General features: G+C 41.3%; 2 protein-coding genes across 6 annotated transcripts in view; one reads left to right on the top strand and one right to left on the bottom strand.

Moving 5' to 3' along the window:
* hpgd (15-hydroxyprostaglandin dehydrogenase) overlaps window positions 1-15,395 on the top strand; it is a 164,680-nt gene that overhangs the window by 75,683 nt on the left and 73,602 nt on the right. For all 4 annotated transcript variants that reach the window (XM_061977233.2, XM_072914942.1, XM_061977232.2 and 1 more), the window contains exon 7: window positions 6,648-6,714. In XM_061977233.2, coding sequence (XP_061833217.1) covers window positions 6,648-6,714 — 67 coding nt within the window. The remainder of the gene's footprint in view (window positions 1-6,647; window positions 6,715-15,395) is intronic.
* Window positions 13,055-15,395, bottom strand: part of wdr17 (WD repeat domain 17) — a 135,028-nt gene continuing 132,687 nt past the window's right edge. For both annotated transcript variants that reach the window (XM_061977231.2, XM_072914941.1), the window contains exon 32: window positions 13,055-15,310. In XM_061977231.2, the coding sequence (XP_061833215.1) occupies window positions 15,191-15,310 (120 nt within the window). In that variant the 3' untranslated portion in view covers window positions 13,055-15,190. The remainder of the gene's footprint in view (window positions 15,311-15,395) is intronic.

Raw genomic sequence — 15,395 nt, 5'->3', positions numbered from 1 at the left:
GGTTGGCAAGTATGACAGACACACAACGGCATATTATTTCCGGTTAATAATTACTGGTTTGCAAAAAAATATTTTTAACCCAATTAGGTGAAATGACAATCTCCCACGGCACACCAGACAATATCTCACGGCACACTAGTGTGCCACGGCACAGTGGTTGAAAAACACTGCTCTGCAGCATATTTTTACAGCTAAATGTGTACATATTAGGGATGTCCGATAAATGCGTTAAAATGTAATATCGGAAATTATCGGTAGTTTTTTTTGTGGTTTTTTTTGTTTTTTATTAAATCAACATTAAAAACACACTTACAATTAGTGCACCAACCCAAAAAAACTTCCACCCCCATTTACACTCATTCACACAAAAGGGTTGTTTCTTTCTGTTGTTAATATTCTGGTTCCTACATTATATATCAATATATATCAATACAGTCTGCAAGGGATACAGTCCGTAAGCACACTGCTGGTCCACTAATAGTACTAACCTTCCATCCATCCATTTTCTACCGCTTATTCCCTTTGGGGTCGCGGGGGGCGCTGGAGCCTATCTCAGCTACAATCGGGCGGAAGGCGGGGTACACCCTGGACAAGTCGCCACCTCATCACAGGGCCAACACAGATAGACAGACAACATTCACACTCACATTCACACACTAGGGCCAATTTAGTGTTGCCAATCAACTTATCCCCAGGTGCATGTCTTTGGAAGTGGGAGGAAGCCGGAGTACCCGAAGGGAACCCACGCATTCACGGGGAGAACATGCAAACTCCACACAGAAAGATCCCGAGCCCAGGATTGAACCCAAGACTACTCAGGACCTTCGTATTGTGAGGCAGATGCACTAACCCCTCTGCCACCGTGAAGCCCAATAGTACTAACCTTTAACAGTTAATTTTTCTCATTTTAATTAATGACTAGTTTCTATGTAACTGTTTTTATATTGTTTTACTTTCTATTTTATTCAAGAATTTTTTTTTAAATTTATTTATCTTATTTTATGAATTTTTAAAAAAAGTACCTTATCTTCACCCTACCTGGTTGTCCAAATTAGGCATAATAATGTGTTAATTCCACGACTGCATATATCGGTTGATATCGGTATCGGTAATTAAAGAGTTGGACAATATCGGAATATCGGATATCGGCAAAAAGCCATTATCGGACATCCCTAGTATATATAATTTATACACACATACACATTGGCCCCCTCGGACACATTTTTTCTCTCAATGTGGCCCCCGAGTCAACATATTTGCCCAGCTCTGGTCTAGCAGGAGCATACTTGCCAACCTTGAGACCTCCGATTTCGGGAGGTGGGGGGTGGGGGCGTGGTCGGGGGTGGGGCAGGGCGTGGTTGAGGGCGTGGTTAAGAGGGGAGGAGTATATTGACAGCTAGAATTCACCAAGTCAAGTATTTCATATACAGGTAAAAGCCAGTAAATTAGAATATTTTGAAAAACTTGATTTATTTCAGTAATTGCATTCAAAAGGTGTAACTTGTACATTATATTTATTCATTGCACACAGACTGATGCATTCAAATGTTTATTTCATTTAATTTTGATGATTTGAAGTGGCAACAAATGAAAATCCAAAATTCCGTGTGTCACAAAATTAGAATATTACTTAAGGCTAATACAAAAAAGGGATTTTTAGAAATGTTGGCCAACTGAAAAGTATGAAAATGAAAAATATGAGCATGTACAATACTCAATACTTGGTTGGAGCTCCTTTTGCCTCAATTACTGCGTTAATGCGGCGTGGCATGGAGTCGATGAGTTTCTGGCACTGCTCAGGTGTTATGAGAGCCCTGGTTGCTCTGATAGTGGCCTTCAACTCTTCTGCGTTTTTGGGTCTGGCATTCTGCATCTTCCTTTTCACAATACCCCACAGATTTTCTATGGGGCTAAGGTCAGGGGAGTTGGCGGGCCAATTTAGAACAGAAATACCATGGTCCGTAAACCAGGCACGGGTAGATTTTGCGCTGTGTGCAGGCGCCAAGTCCTGTTGGAACTTGAAATCTCCATCTCCATAGAGCAGGTCAGCAGCAGGAAGCATGTAGTGCTCTAAAACTTGCTGGTAGACGGCTGCGTTGACCCTGGATCTCAGGAAACAGAGTAGACCGACACCAGCAGATGACATGGCACCCCAAACCATCACTGATGGTGGAAACTTTACACTAGACTTCAGGCAACGTGGATCCTGTGCCTCTCCTGTCTTCCTCTAGACTCTGGGACCTCGATTTCCAAAGGAAATGCAAAATTTGCATGGTTGGGTGATGGTTTGGGGTGCCATGTCATCTGCTGGTGTCGGTCCACTCTGTTTCCTGAGATCCAGGGTCAACGCAGCCGTCTACCAGCAAGTTTTAGAGCACTTCATGCTTCCTGCTGCTGACCTGCTCTATGGAGATGGAGATTTCAAGTTCCAACAGGACTTGGCGCCTGCACACAGCGCAAAATCTACCCGTGCCTGGTTTACGGACCATGGTATTTCTGTTCTAAATTGGCCCGCCAACTCCCCTGACCTTAGCCCCATAGAAAATCTGTGGGGTATTGTGAAAAGGAAGATGCAGAATGCCAGACCCAAAAACGCAGAAGAGTTGAAGGCCACTATCAGAGCAACCTGGGCTCTCATAACACCTGAGCAGTGCCAGAAACTCATCGACTCCATGCCACGCCGCATTAACGCAGTAATTGAGGCAAAAGGAGCTCCAACCAAGTATTGAGTATTGTACATGCTCATATTTTTAATTTTCATACTTTTCAGTTGGCCAACATTTCTAAAAATCCCTTTTTTGTATTAGCCTTAAGTAATATTCTAATTTTGTGACACACGGAATTTTGGATTTTCATTTGTTGCCACTTCAAATCATCAAAATTAAATGAAATAAACATTTGAATGCATCAGTCTGTGTGCAATGAATAAATATAATGTACAAGTTACACCTTTTGAATGCAATTACTGAAATAAATCAAGTTTTTCAAAATATTCTAATTTACTGGCTTTTACCTGTATGTATGTATGTATATATATATATATATATATATTTATTTATAAGTCAAGTATTTCATATATATATATATATATATATATATATATATATATATATATATATATATATATGTATGAAATACTTGACTTGGTAAATATATATATATTTATTTATTTATACATATATCTCTACATCCTGAAAATATGCAAACAAAACTGTCTTTAGATAATTGATACTTCAAACTTGCATAAATAAATATTAAGGAATATAACATAACTTGGCTTCTGAGAGCTTCAAAATGTAATGAATAAAATGCTAAAGTTGTTGATAAACAAGCAATTATTTTAATAATTAAATATGGTCATTTTAAATGAATTATTATGATAATTTAAAATTAATTATTTCAAATATATTTATTTTAATGTATAATTCTAATGCCTGGATGTAATAAGGAGTCAGAAAAAATACAATTAATTTTGATGTTTTTAGCAAAATATAGTAAAAATGTATTTAGTTTTTTTTTTTTTTAATTAATAAATATATTTATTTGTAGGTAAGATAAACATAATAATACAATTTATCTCCAGTCTGGATGATTTATTTCTTGTCAACCAGTTGTAAAAAAGGCTGTCCTCACTCAGGTCCGCATGGAGCTGGAGGGGGCGTGGCCTCCAGCTCCGGAATATTTGTCCCGGGAGGTTTTCGGGAGAGGCGCTGAATTTCGGGAGTCTCCCGGAAAATTCGGGAGGGTTGGCAAGTATGAGCAGGAGTAACATCACTGTAATGTTACACAGTGCTCCCCGGTGGTGGTTTAAGGAAATCATTTCAGTTAGAAACATCCCAATTTTCTATGGGTTGTCAATGTCACCTGACGAAGGTCGAAGGTCTTGTGTTTACATTTTGTGTGAGACAGTATTCTCGACAAACATTTCCCTTTGAAGAAGCTTTGTTTGTGTGTCCAAAATATTACATTTGTGCAAGTTCATTGACGCTGTTTACTCGTTACAATAAAAGTTAACATTCCAGTCTGCATGCAACATAAGTGATAATTTTGCCATGTATTTTGGATTAAATGTGAACATTGATCACACATTTTTTACATATAAGAACACGTTTTTTGTACGTCTTCCAGTTTCACAATATAGAGAGTATTCTGGTGTGTAAACTTTGTGACAAAGACCAACAGCAAACAGCCTTCTTGAATTACTTCGATGTTTTCAGTTAACTGGTTTTCATGGAGGGCCACACTGCAAAAAGTCAGTGTTAAAAAACAAAACAAAAAAAATACAAAAATGAGGGGTATTTTATTTGAACTAAGCAAAATGATCTGCCAATAGAACAAGAAAATTCGGCTTGTCAAGACTTTCCAAAACAAGTCAAATTAGCTAACCTCAATGAAGCCAAAAATCCCTTAAAATAAGTATATTCTCACTAATAACAAGTGCACTTTTCTTGGTAGGAAAAAAAAAGAGACCATTTTTGCTCAATATGTTGAAAAATATTCTTAAATGAAGTAAATGCTAGTGCCATTATCTTGACATAATAAGCGCTCGGCGTCATGATTTTTTTTTTCATGCTTGAAATAAGAAATTACTTTAAAAAAGCAGTTTTATACTTGTGAGTGTTGATGACACAGCTTTGCAACAGTTAAAATTCTAGTTTCAAGCATGTTTTACTCAATATAGGTCATCAAATCTCAGCAACAAGCTGTAATATCTTACTGAGATCATTTAGGACCAAAACCCTTAAAACAAGTAAAACACTCGAACATAAGAATTATCTTATCAGACAGAAAATAAGCAAATATCACCCTTATTTGAGATATTTAATCTTACTTAGATTTCAGTTTTTGCAGTGCAGTTATGGCTGCCCTCAGAGGGCCGCTTGTAACGGCCAATAATCTATGAATTTGCCTCCGGATTTCATTCTTAATTAAAGCTGCAAGCCGCGATGGATGGGACCGACTTTGACGGCACATAAAATCCAAACCGGAGCAGTAATTATGGTCAACTTTTAATCAGAAGGGTTCAATCTCTCTCCTGTGCTAGTTTAAAGCCGACACGACAAACGCGCTCAGAGGAGATAATGTTTGAAAAAAGGTGACCGGTTTTTACAAAACGTTTGTTTTGAAGGGGGAATTGCAAACTACCTGTTGATTTTTGCTGGGGGTTGTTAGTATATGAAATGTAGGTCTAAGTAAGACCTACATAGAGGTTTTTGTTTCATGTCTCTAAGACATTCCTACTGGAAGTTACAGGCAGTTTTGTCTGAGTTTTCTTCCTAGGAGCAGTTATTCCTAGGGGGCGCTAGAGCGCAATTTTGAGTTTTGGGGTTGGGTTTTTACATTATATCGCAATTTCCGCCAGTCCTGATGTGTGTGTCCAGTTTGGTGAGTTCTGAAGCATTTTAAGAGGGTCAAATTACAGCTCAAAGAGGCAAAAGTGACTGTTTTTAGTAAACTTTCGTTTTGAAGGGGGAATTGCCAACTTCCTGTTGATTTTTGCTGAATGTCAATGTATGAAATCTAGGTCTAAGTAAGACCTACATAGAGGTTTTTGTTTCATGTCTCTTACGACATCCCTACCGGAAGTTACAAGCAGTTTTGTCTGTGTTTTTTCCTAGGGGGAGCTAGAGCGCAATTTTAAGTTTTGGGGTTTGGTTTTTCGATTAGATCGCAATTTTCACCAGTCCTGATGTGTGTGTCAAATATGGTGAGTTTTGAAGCATGTTAAGGGGGTCAAATTACAGCTCAAAGAGGCGGCGGAATAATAATAATAAAACCTTACAATTACAATAGGGTCTTCTGTCCCAAAGGGACATTGCGGTCCCTAATTATTAGGGCCCACCCTGGCCCATTGCAGAAGGACTCCCGAAGGGAGGAGTCCTTCTGCTCCAATGAGACAGAAGGACCTATTGTTTCTGCCTCTTTGAGCTGTAATTTGACCCACTTAACATGCTTCAAAACTCACCATATTTGACACACACATCAGGACCTGCGAAAATTGCCTTTTAATAAAAAATAAAAAAAAAACCAAAACTCAAAAATGCGCTCTAGCGCCCCCTAGGGGAAACAAAACTAAACTGCCTGTAACTCCCACTAGGAAGGTCGGAGAGACATGAAACAAAAACCTCTATGTAGGTCTGACTTAGACCTAGATTTCATCCATTGACATCCTTCAGCAAGGAAGTTGGCAATTCCCCCTTCAAAACAAAAGTTTCGTAAAAACAGTCACTTTTGCCTCTTTGAGCTGTAATTTGACCCCCTAATTATATAAATTGTTTTAAGTAGACTGTCGACTTTACAGTGAAAACTTTACATTTACAAAATTTGACTGTAAAATACAGCGTTTTTAAAATTTTTTACATCATTTGACAGTACATTTTTTAGGTGGGTTTTTTACGGAAAAAGCTGGTAGCTTAGTTTCCAGAACTTCTATGTTAAATTTACATTAGTTTTTGCAACATTATATTGTGAATGTAAAAACAGTACGTAAGTTCTTTTTTTTTATTCTGGCAACTTAGCTGCCAGTTTTTCTACCGTAAAAAAAAACAAATGTACCGTCTTTCCATTTACAGTAACACACAGTTAAAAACAACAACCGCAGATTTTACAGTCAAAAACTGTCAGCGCAGTTTCATCCATCCATCCAGGGTCGCAGCTTACTGCAGGGTTCATTCCCCCGGGATGCAGACGGACCACTCCGGACAAGACGTGCAGGTAGGAACATGATTCATTCTTCGAAATCAAACATGTACCAAAAACAGACAACAAGCCAGGGGAAAAACGTGCCGATCGCAGACTAGAAGACAAGGAATACTCACGTAACAGGTTGCATGTAACAAATAATGAAGCTAAGCCGACTGACCGGTAAAGGCAGGCTTAAATAATGCCTCTGACTAGTGCTCAGGAAACAGGTGAGCGTCCCGAACACCAATCAGAGACAGGTGGAAATAATAAGCAACCATGGTAACTGCAAATAATAATTAACTTGGAATTTCATGGCTGCAACATGTGCCAAAGTAGTTGGGAAAGGGCATGTTCACCCAGGGCCGGCCCGTGGCATAGGCCGTATAGGCAAATGCTAAGGGCGCCGTCCATCAGGGGGCGCCACGCCAGTGCCACACATGTTGGAGAAAAAAAAAAAAAAAAAAAGTTGATACTATTATTTCTAAATACAAAAAATAATCCCACGTTAATTAAAATGCAAAGTAAAGCCTATTTAATAGAAATATTATTTGTTACAACATTACGCCCCCCCCCCCCCCCCCCTCCTCCCTTCCCGTATCATGACTCTTTTTGGACGTCACCACATCAAAAAATCAACACAAGATGTCAAAACGGCCAAAACTGTCAGGTGCCCAGGGAAGAAAAAAGAGAAATGAAGAGGAGAAACGAGAAAAGACAGAGGTAGCAGGTAGGTAACGTTAGCCTACATGAAATTATTTGTCTGTTACAGAATGTGATAGTAACCTGGCTTTTTAGCATTAAGCTAATGTTACATGATTCGGCAATTGCTAATCAATAAATAGCTAGTTCTGTTTTAACGTCGGGTTAATATTGTGGAGGGGGCTAAATTGTTCTGAAAAATAATAATGTAACGTTAGGTAATTACAGTACTCCCACCTTACATTCCTCAGGGACATTTCTTTCTTTCTTTAGTTTATTTGGAACATGAACACACTTACATCATAATACATCACACAATTTCATATCATTTCATTTGACATCATGCCCGAAAAGTAGGAAGAAGCAAAGCTTATTTAATCCTACCCCTTTCCCACTTCAAAGCGTTTACAAATATATAGAATCATTTACTGACCTTTTTATACAATAAAATAACATCTATGAATTAGTATACAACAGTTTTGTAATATGTAATTAATTAATTAATTCAGTCATTATTAACATACTGAGATGAAGAATATCTTATTTTCAATAAGGTTGAAAGTATTTCTCTTAATTCTTCTTTTTTGTACTCTGTAAGCACTATTATTTTGAACAACCTCTTAAACTGGATCATATCAGTACAATTTTTAACTTCTTTACTTAATCCATTCCATCATTTAATTCCACATACTGATATGCTAAAAGTTCTAAGTGTTGTATGTGCATATAAATGTTTGTATTAGATCTTTTAAGCAGGTGTTTTTTGTTTACATTGTTATTGCCTTCTGGTTAGCTAATGTTTGCCCTGCAGGTAATAGTCACTTTTCCACCCCTTTATATATTAGGTATAGTTGTAAGTAAAAAAAAAAAGGTCAAAGACAAAGCTATTCGGGTTCTTGTGAGTATATACACTTCACTGCCGATGTGGGGGGGCGCCACCTAAAATCTTGCCTAGGGCGCCAGATTTTAGGCGCCCTAGGCGCCCTAGGCCATGTAACTGTGTTACATGGCCTTTCCTTTTAACAACACTCAGTAAACGTTTGGGAACCGACATTTTTTAAGCTTCTCAGGTGGAATTCTTTCCCATTCTTGCTTGATGTACAGCTTAAGTTGTTCAACAGTCCGGGGGTCTCCGTTGTGCTATTTTAGGCTTCATAATGCACCACACATTTTCAATGGGAGACAGGTCTGGACTACAGGCAGGCCAGTCTAGTACCAGCACTCTTTTACTATGAAGCCACGTTGATGTAACACGTGGCTTGGCATTGTCTTGCTGAAATAAGCAGGGGCGTCCATGGTAACGTTGCTTGGATGGCAACATATGTTGCTCCAAAACCTGTATGTACCTTTCAGCATTAATGGCACCTTCACAGATGTGTAAGTAACCCATGTCTTGGGCACTAAAACACCCCCATACCATCACAGATGCTGGCTTTTCAACTTTGCGCCTATAACAATCCGGATGACTCTTTTCCTCTTTGGTCCGGAGGAGACGACGTCCACAGTTTCCACAAACAATTTGAAATGTGGACTCGTCAGACCACAGAACACTTTTCCACTTTGTATCAGTCCATCTTAGATGAGCTCAGGCCCAGCGAAGCCGACGGCGTTTCTGGGTGTTGTTGATAAACGGTTTTCGCCTTGCATAGGAGAGTTTTAACTTGCACTTACAGATGTAGCGACCAACTGTAGTTACTGACAGTGGGTTTCTGAAGTGTTCCTGAGCCCATGTGGTGATATCCTTTACACAATGATGTCGCTTGTTGATGCAGTACAGCCCGAGGGATCGAAGGTCACGGGCTTAGCTGCTTACGTGCAGTGATTTCTCCAGATTCTCTGAACCCTTTGATGATATTACGGAGCGTAGATGGTGAAATCCCTAAATTCCTTGCAATAGCTGCTTGAGAAAGGTTTTTCTTAAACTGTTCAACAATTTGCTCATGCATTCGTTGACAAAGTGGTGACCCTCGCCCCATCCTTGTTTGTGAATGACTGAGCATTTCATGGAATCTACTTTTATACCCAATCATGGCACCCACCTGTTCCCAATTTGCCTGCACACCTGTGGGATGTTCCAAATAAGTGTTTGATGAGCATTCCTCAACTTTATCAGTATTTATTGCCACCTTTCCCAACTTCTTAGTCACGTGTTGCTGGCATCAAATTCTAAAGTTAATGATTATTTGCACAAAAAAAAAATGTTTGAGTTTGAACATCAAATATGTTGTCTTTGTAGCATATTCAACTGAATATGGGTTGAAAATGATTTGCAAATCATTGTATTCCGTTTATATTTACATCTAACACAATTTCCCAACTCATATGGAAACGGGGTTTGTAAATTAAATACACCGAGGACATAAGTAAAGGAAATTAAATGAGCTCAAATATACCTACAAACGAGTCATAATGATGCAATATGCCTTAATAGCATGTTAGCATCGATTAGCTTGCAGTCCTGGATTGACCAAATATGTCTGATTAGCACTCCACACAAGTCAATAACATCAACAAAGCTCACCTTTGTGCGTTCACGCACAGCATAAAACGTTTGGTGGACAAAATGAGACAGAGAGAGTGGCATAAAACACATCTTTCTGTGGCAGCATCGGAGAAAGTCGTACATGTAAACTACAGTGCGTTCAAGGACCGTTGAAATTGGTAGGACAAAACGGCGCTCGCCAAATACTCTCGTCAGTGAAGCGTGTTTAATATAAACAACGGGATTTCTAACAATTAGGAAGGTTTGTGTCATGTTTGCTCTCTTAGAAAAACAATATTAAAACAATTTTTCAAATTTTTTTCCACACATTTTTGAAAAATCTCCAGGGTGGCGCCAAAGAGAGCCGCGGGTTGCCGACCCCCGACTTAAATGAATGCATTTTATTTGTTTTTTTTCCAGTAACTGCATGTACACAACATAACTGTGAAGATTGCCACGTTATTGTGTTGTTATTGTGTCTTTTGTGACCGTTGCTAATAACTTAGCACTACATCAATTGTCTTTGATTTCATAGGAAACACAACATAAGCCATTGAATGATAGCTTTATTTCAGTTTTTTAAGTGATTGTTTACTACCATGTAAGAAACTATGACTCACATTTTATCTTAGTATCGTCTTACAATAGAGTGATTCTGACACTGGCAAAGTAAAAAAAAAAAAAAAAAAAGGAACTTTAAAGAAATAAAATGTTCTGTCTATATAATCACAAATACTTTCAAGGATTTCACATTTGTTGGCTCAGTAGTTGTTTTCCCAGTAATAACACTTTTATTTTGCTCATCGTTGTGTTACACTACAATGTGTGTGTGTGTGTGTGTGTGTGTGTGTGTGTGTGTGTGTGTGTGTGTTCTGGCAATGCTTACTTAATGGGGACATCGCTCTGTTTACACAGTCACCTTTAGGGGACCTCTGACGGTATGGGGACAAAAAAACAGGTCCCCTGAAGACCCTGTTATTGTGCAGTGTGTGTGTGTGTGTGTTTTTTCTGGCAATACTTACTTAATGGGCACATCGCTCTGTATACACAGTCACCTTTAGGGGACCTCTGACAGTATGGGGCCAAAAAAACAGGTCCCCTAAAGGCCCTGTTAATGTGCAGTGTGTGTGTGTGTGTGTGTGTGTGTGTGTGTGTGTGTGTGTGTGTGTGTGTGTGTTCTGGCAATGCTTACTTAATGGGGACATCGCTCTTTTTACACAGTCACCTTTAGGGGACCTCTGACAGTATGGGGACAAAGAAACAGGTCCCCTAAAGGCCCTGTTAATTTGCAGTGTGTGTGTGTGTGTTCTGGCAATGCTTACTTAATGGGGACATCGCTCTTTTTACACAGTCACCTTTAGGGGACCTCTGACAGTATGAGGACAAAAAAACAGGTCCCATAAAGGCCCTGTTAATGTGCAGTGTGTGTGTGTGTGTGTGTGTGTGTGTGTGTGTGTGTGTGTGTGTGTGTTGTGTGTTCTGGCAATGCTTACTTAATGGGGACATCGCTCTGTTTACACAGTCACCTTTAGGGGACCTCTGACGGTATGGGGACAAAAAAAACAGGTCCCCTAAAGACCCTGTTAATGTGCAGTGTGTGTGTGTGTGTGTGTGTGTTGTGTGTTCTGGCAATGCTTACTTAATGGGGACATCGCTCTGTTTACACAGTCACCTTTAGGGGACCTCTGACGGTATGGGGACAAAAAAACAGGTCCCCTAAAGGCCCTGTGTGTGTGTGTGTGTGTGTGTGTGTGTTAGAGATGCGCGGATAGGCAATTTATCTCATCCGCAACCGCGTCAGAAAGTCGTCATCCATCCGCCATCCACCCGATGTAACGTTTGATCAAAACTGCATCCGCCCGTTGTTATATATCTAATATTAATAAAAATTTAAAAAAAAGGGTGAAAACTACGCGAATTGCACCTTGTGCAGACAAAATTTTTCGATCGGACACGGAGGAATTAGCGATGTAAAAGACCACGTTGGGACAAAAAAACACAAGTCTAATGCCGTTGCTAGCGATACAAGTGGAAAACTTTCAACGTTTTTCGTCGCCCAAACAGATTCTTTGGATGTGATAAATGCCGAAGTTTTATTTACGGAGGCAATAATTGAGCATGGACTTCCAATCGCACTGGCTGATCACATGGGACAGTTAATAATGTAATGCAACCTTTAAAAATCATTACGCGGTGATCGCGATCCCAAAAATAAACTTTTCTTGCATGATAATGTCCAGAAAATTTCGCTTTATATTACTATAGAGTCCTTTTAACGAATGAGTTTGATGGTTTATCACAAACCTTAAATGAAATTCCATGGCCACCGTCCTGCTCTCTATATCAACCAGGGTGAGCCCCACCGCTTTCGTGAGCGCACTGTGCGCGGAGTGACCCCTGTTACGCGCCCCCGGCAACAGGGGTGGCAAGCAGGTAAGCTGCGCGGGCGGAGCGCGCGGAGTGACCCATGTTACGAGCTCCCGGCCACGGGGGTGGCGGGCAGGTAAGCTGCTTACCTGCTGCGCGTGACGCCGGCCGCGGCGAAAGCGGACGAGGCGGGGTGTCGGTGCGGTGGGCGCGGGGTAGTGACCCTGGACGTGCGTCGGGCCCTTCTCGCGGATCGCCTCAGCTACGGCTCCCGGTGGGGCCCTCTCGGGGGAAGGGGCCTCGGTCCCGGACCCCGGCGAGGCATCCCTTCTCCGCTCCGTAAAAGTGTCCATCTCTTTTCTTTTCTTTTTCTTCTGTTGTGGCATATGCTGCAGGTGCCTGCTCGTTTTTCGTATGTGGGTAACAACATTTAACTATGTATATATATTTCCGAATTGGTTTAACTGCCACCCGCAAAAAAACAAACAAAAAAAAAAAAAAAAAAAAAAAAAATCTAATTAATCCGCCCGACCCGACCCGCGAGCGGATAAAATCTTATTTTTTTTAATTTCATCCGCCCGATCCGCGGATAATCCGCGGACTCCGCGGTTGTGTCCGCAAACCGCGCATCTCTAGTGTGTGTGTGTGTGTGTGTGTGTGTGTGTGTGTGTGTGTGTGTGTGTGTGTGTGTGTGTTCTGGCAATACTTACTTAATGGGGACATCGCTCTGTTTGCACAGTCACCTTTAGGGGACCTCTGACGGTATGGGGACAAAAAAACAGGTCCCCTAAAGGCCCTGTTAATGTGCAGTGTGTGTGTGTGTGTGTGTGTGTGTGTGTGTGTGTGTGTGTGTGTGTGTGTGTTCTGGCAATCCTTACTTAATGGGGACATCACTCTGTTTACACAGTCACCTTTAAGGGACCTCTGACGGTATGGGGACAAAAAAACAGGTCCCCTAAAGGCCCTGTTAATGTGCAGTGTGTGTGTGTGTGTGTGTGTGTGTGTTCTGGCAATCCTTACTTAATGGGGTCATCGCTCTGTTTACACAGTCACCTTTAGGGGACCTCTGACGGTATGGGGACAAAAAAACAGGTCCCCTAAAGGCCCTGTTATTGTGCAGTGTGTGTGTGTGTGTTTTTTTCTGGCAATACTTACTTAATGGGGACATCACTCTGTTTACACAGTCACCTTTAGGGGACCTCTGACGGTATGGGGACAAAAAAACAGGTCCCCTAAAGACCCTGTTATTGTGCAGTGTGTGTGTGTGTGTGTGTGTGTGTGTTCTGGCAATACTTACTTAATGGGGACATTGCTCTTTTTACACAGTCACCTTTAGGGGACCACTGATGGTATGGGGACAAAAAAACAGGTCCCCTAAAGGCCCTGTTAATGTGCAGTGTGTGTGTGTGTGTGTGTGTGTGTGTGTGTGTGTGTGTTCTGGCAATGCTTACTTAATGGGGACATCGCTCTGTTTACGCAGTCACCTTTAGGGGACCTCTGACAGTATGGGGACAAAAAAACAGGTCCCCTAAAGGCCCTGTTAATGTGCAGTGTGTGTGTGTGTGTGTGTGTGTGTTCTGGCCATGCTTACTTAATGGGGACATCGCTCTTTTTACACAGTCACCTTTAGGGGACTTCTGATGGTATGGGGACAAAAAAACGGTCCCCTAAAGCCCCTGTTAATGTGCAGTGTGTGTGTGCGTTTTTTCTGGCAATACTTACTTAATGGGGACATCGCTCTGTTTACACAGTCACCTTTAGGGGACCACTGACGGTATGGGGACAAAAAAACAGGTCCCCTAATGGCCCTGTTAATGTGCAGTGTGTGTGTGTGTGTGTGTGTGTTCTGGCAATGCTTACTTAATGGGGACATCACTCTGTTTACACAGTCACCTTTAGGGGACCTCTGACGGTATGGGGACAAAAAAACAGGTCTCCTTAAGGCCCTGTTAATGTGCAGTGTGTGTGTGTGTGTGTGTGTTCTGGCAATGCTTACTTAATGGGGACATCGCTCTGTTTACGCAGTCACCTTTAGGGGACCTCTGACAGTATGGGGACAAAAAAACAGGTCCCCTAAAGGCCCTGTTAATGTGCAGTGTGTGTGTGTGTGTGTGTGTGTTCTGGCCATGCTTACTTAATGGGGACATCGCTCTTTTTACACAGTCACCTTTAGGGGACCTCTGATGGTATGGGGACAAAAAAACGGTCCCCTAAAGCCCCTGTTAATGTGCAGTGTGTGTGTGCGTTTTTTCTGGCAATACTTACTTAATGGGGACATCGCTCTGTTTACACAGTCACCTTTAGGGGACCTCTGACAGTATGGGGACCAAAAAACTGGTCCCCTAATGGCCCTGTTAATTTGCAGTGTGTGTGTGTGTGTGTTCTGGCAACGCTTACTTAATGGGGACATCGCTCTGTTTACACAGTCACCTTTCGGGGACCTCTGACGGTATGGGGACAAAAAAACAGGTCCCCTAAAGGCCCTGTTAATGTGCAGTGTGTGTGTGTGTGTGTGTGTGGTCTGGCAATACTTACTTAATGGGGACATCGCTCTGTTTACACAGTCACCTTTCGGGGACCTCTGACGGTATGGGGACAAAAAAACAGGTCCCCCTAAAGGCCCTGTTAATGTGCAGTGTGTGTGTGTGTGTGTGTGTTCTGGCAATACTTACTTAATGGGGACATCGCTCTGTTTACACAGTCACCTTTAGGGGACCTCTGACGGTATGGGGACAAAAAAACAGGTCCCCTAAAGACCCTGTTATTGTGCAGTGTGTGTGTGTGTGTTTTTTCTGGCAGTACTTACTTAATGGGCACATCGCTCTGTATACACAGTCACCTTTAGGGGACCTCTGACAGTATGGGGACAAAAAAACAGGTCCCCTAAAGGCTCTGTTAATGTGCAGTGTGTGTGTGTGTGTGTGTGTGTGTGTGTGTGTGTGTGTGTGTGTGTGTGTGTTAGAAAGGGTTGATGCGCACTCCTGTTCCCAGTGGGGAGAAAGGGTTGACTTTAGCCCACATTAAAGCATCATTCAGGGAAATTGCAGATTTGCCATCTTCAAGTAAAAATACAGGACCCTGGATGGAAAAGAGGACAAAAAAAGCATCAGATTAAAAACCCTCATTAGTAAGAAGGCCATGACATGAGGTACACCTGCACAAT

The sequence above is a fragment of the Nerophis lumbriciformis genome, linkage group LG16 (assembly GCF_033978685.3).
Source record: "Nerophis lumbriciformis linkage group LG16, RoL_Nlum_v2.1, whole genome shotgun sequence".
Taxonomy (NCBI): Eukaryota; Metazoa; Chordata; class Actinopteri; order Syngnathiformes; family Syngnathidae; genus Nerophis; species Nerophis lumbriciformis.
The sequence above is the reverse complement of the archived record's forward strand: the minus strand, read 5'-3'. Positions and strand labels throughout refer to the sequence as shown.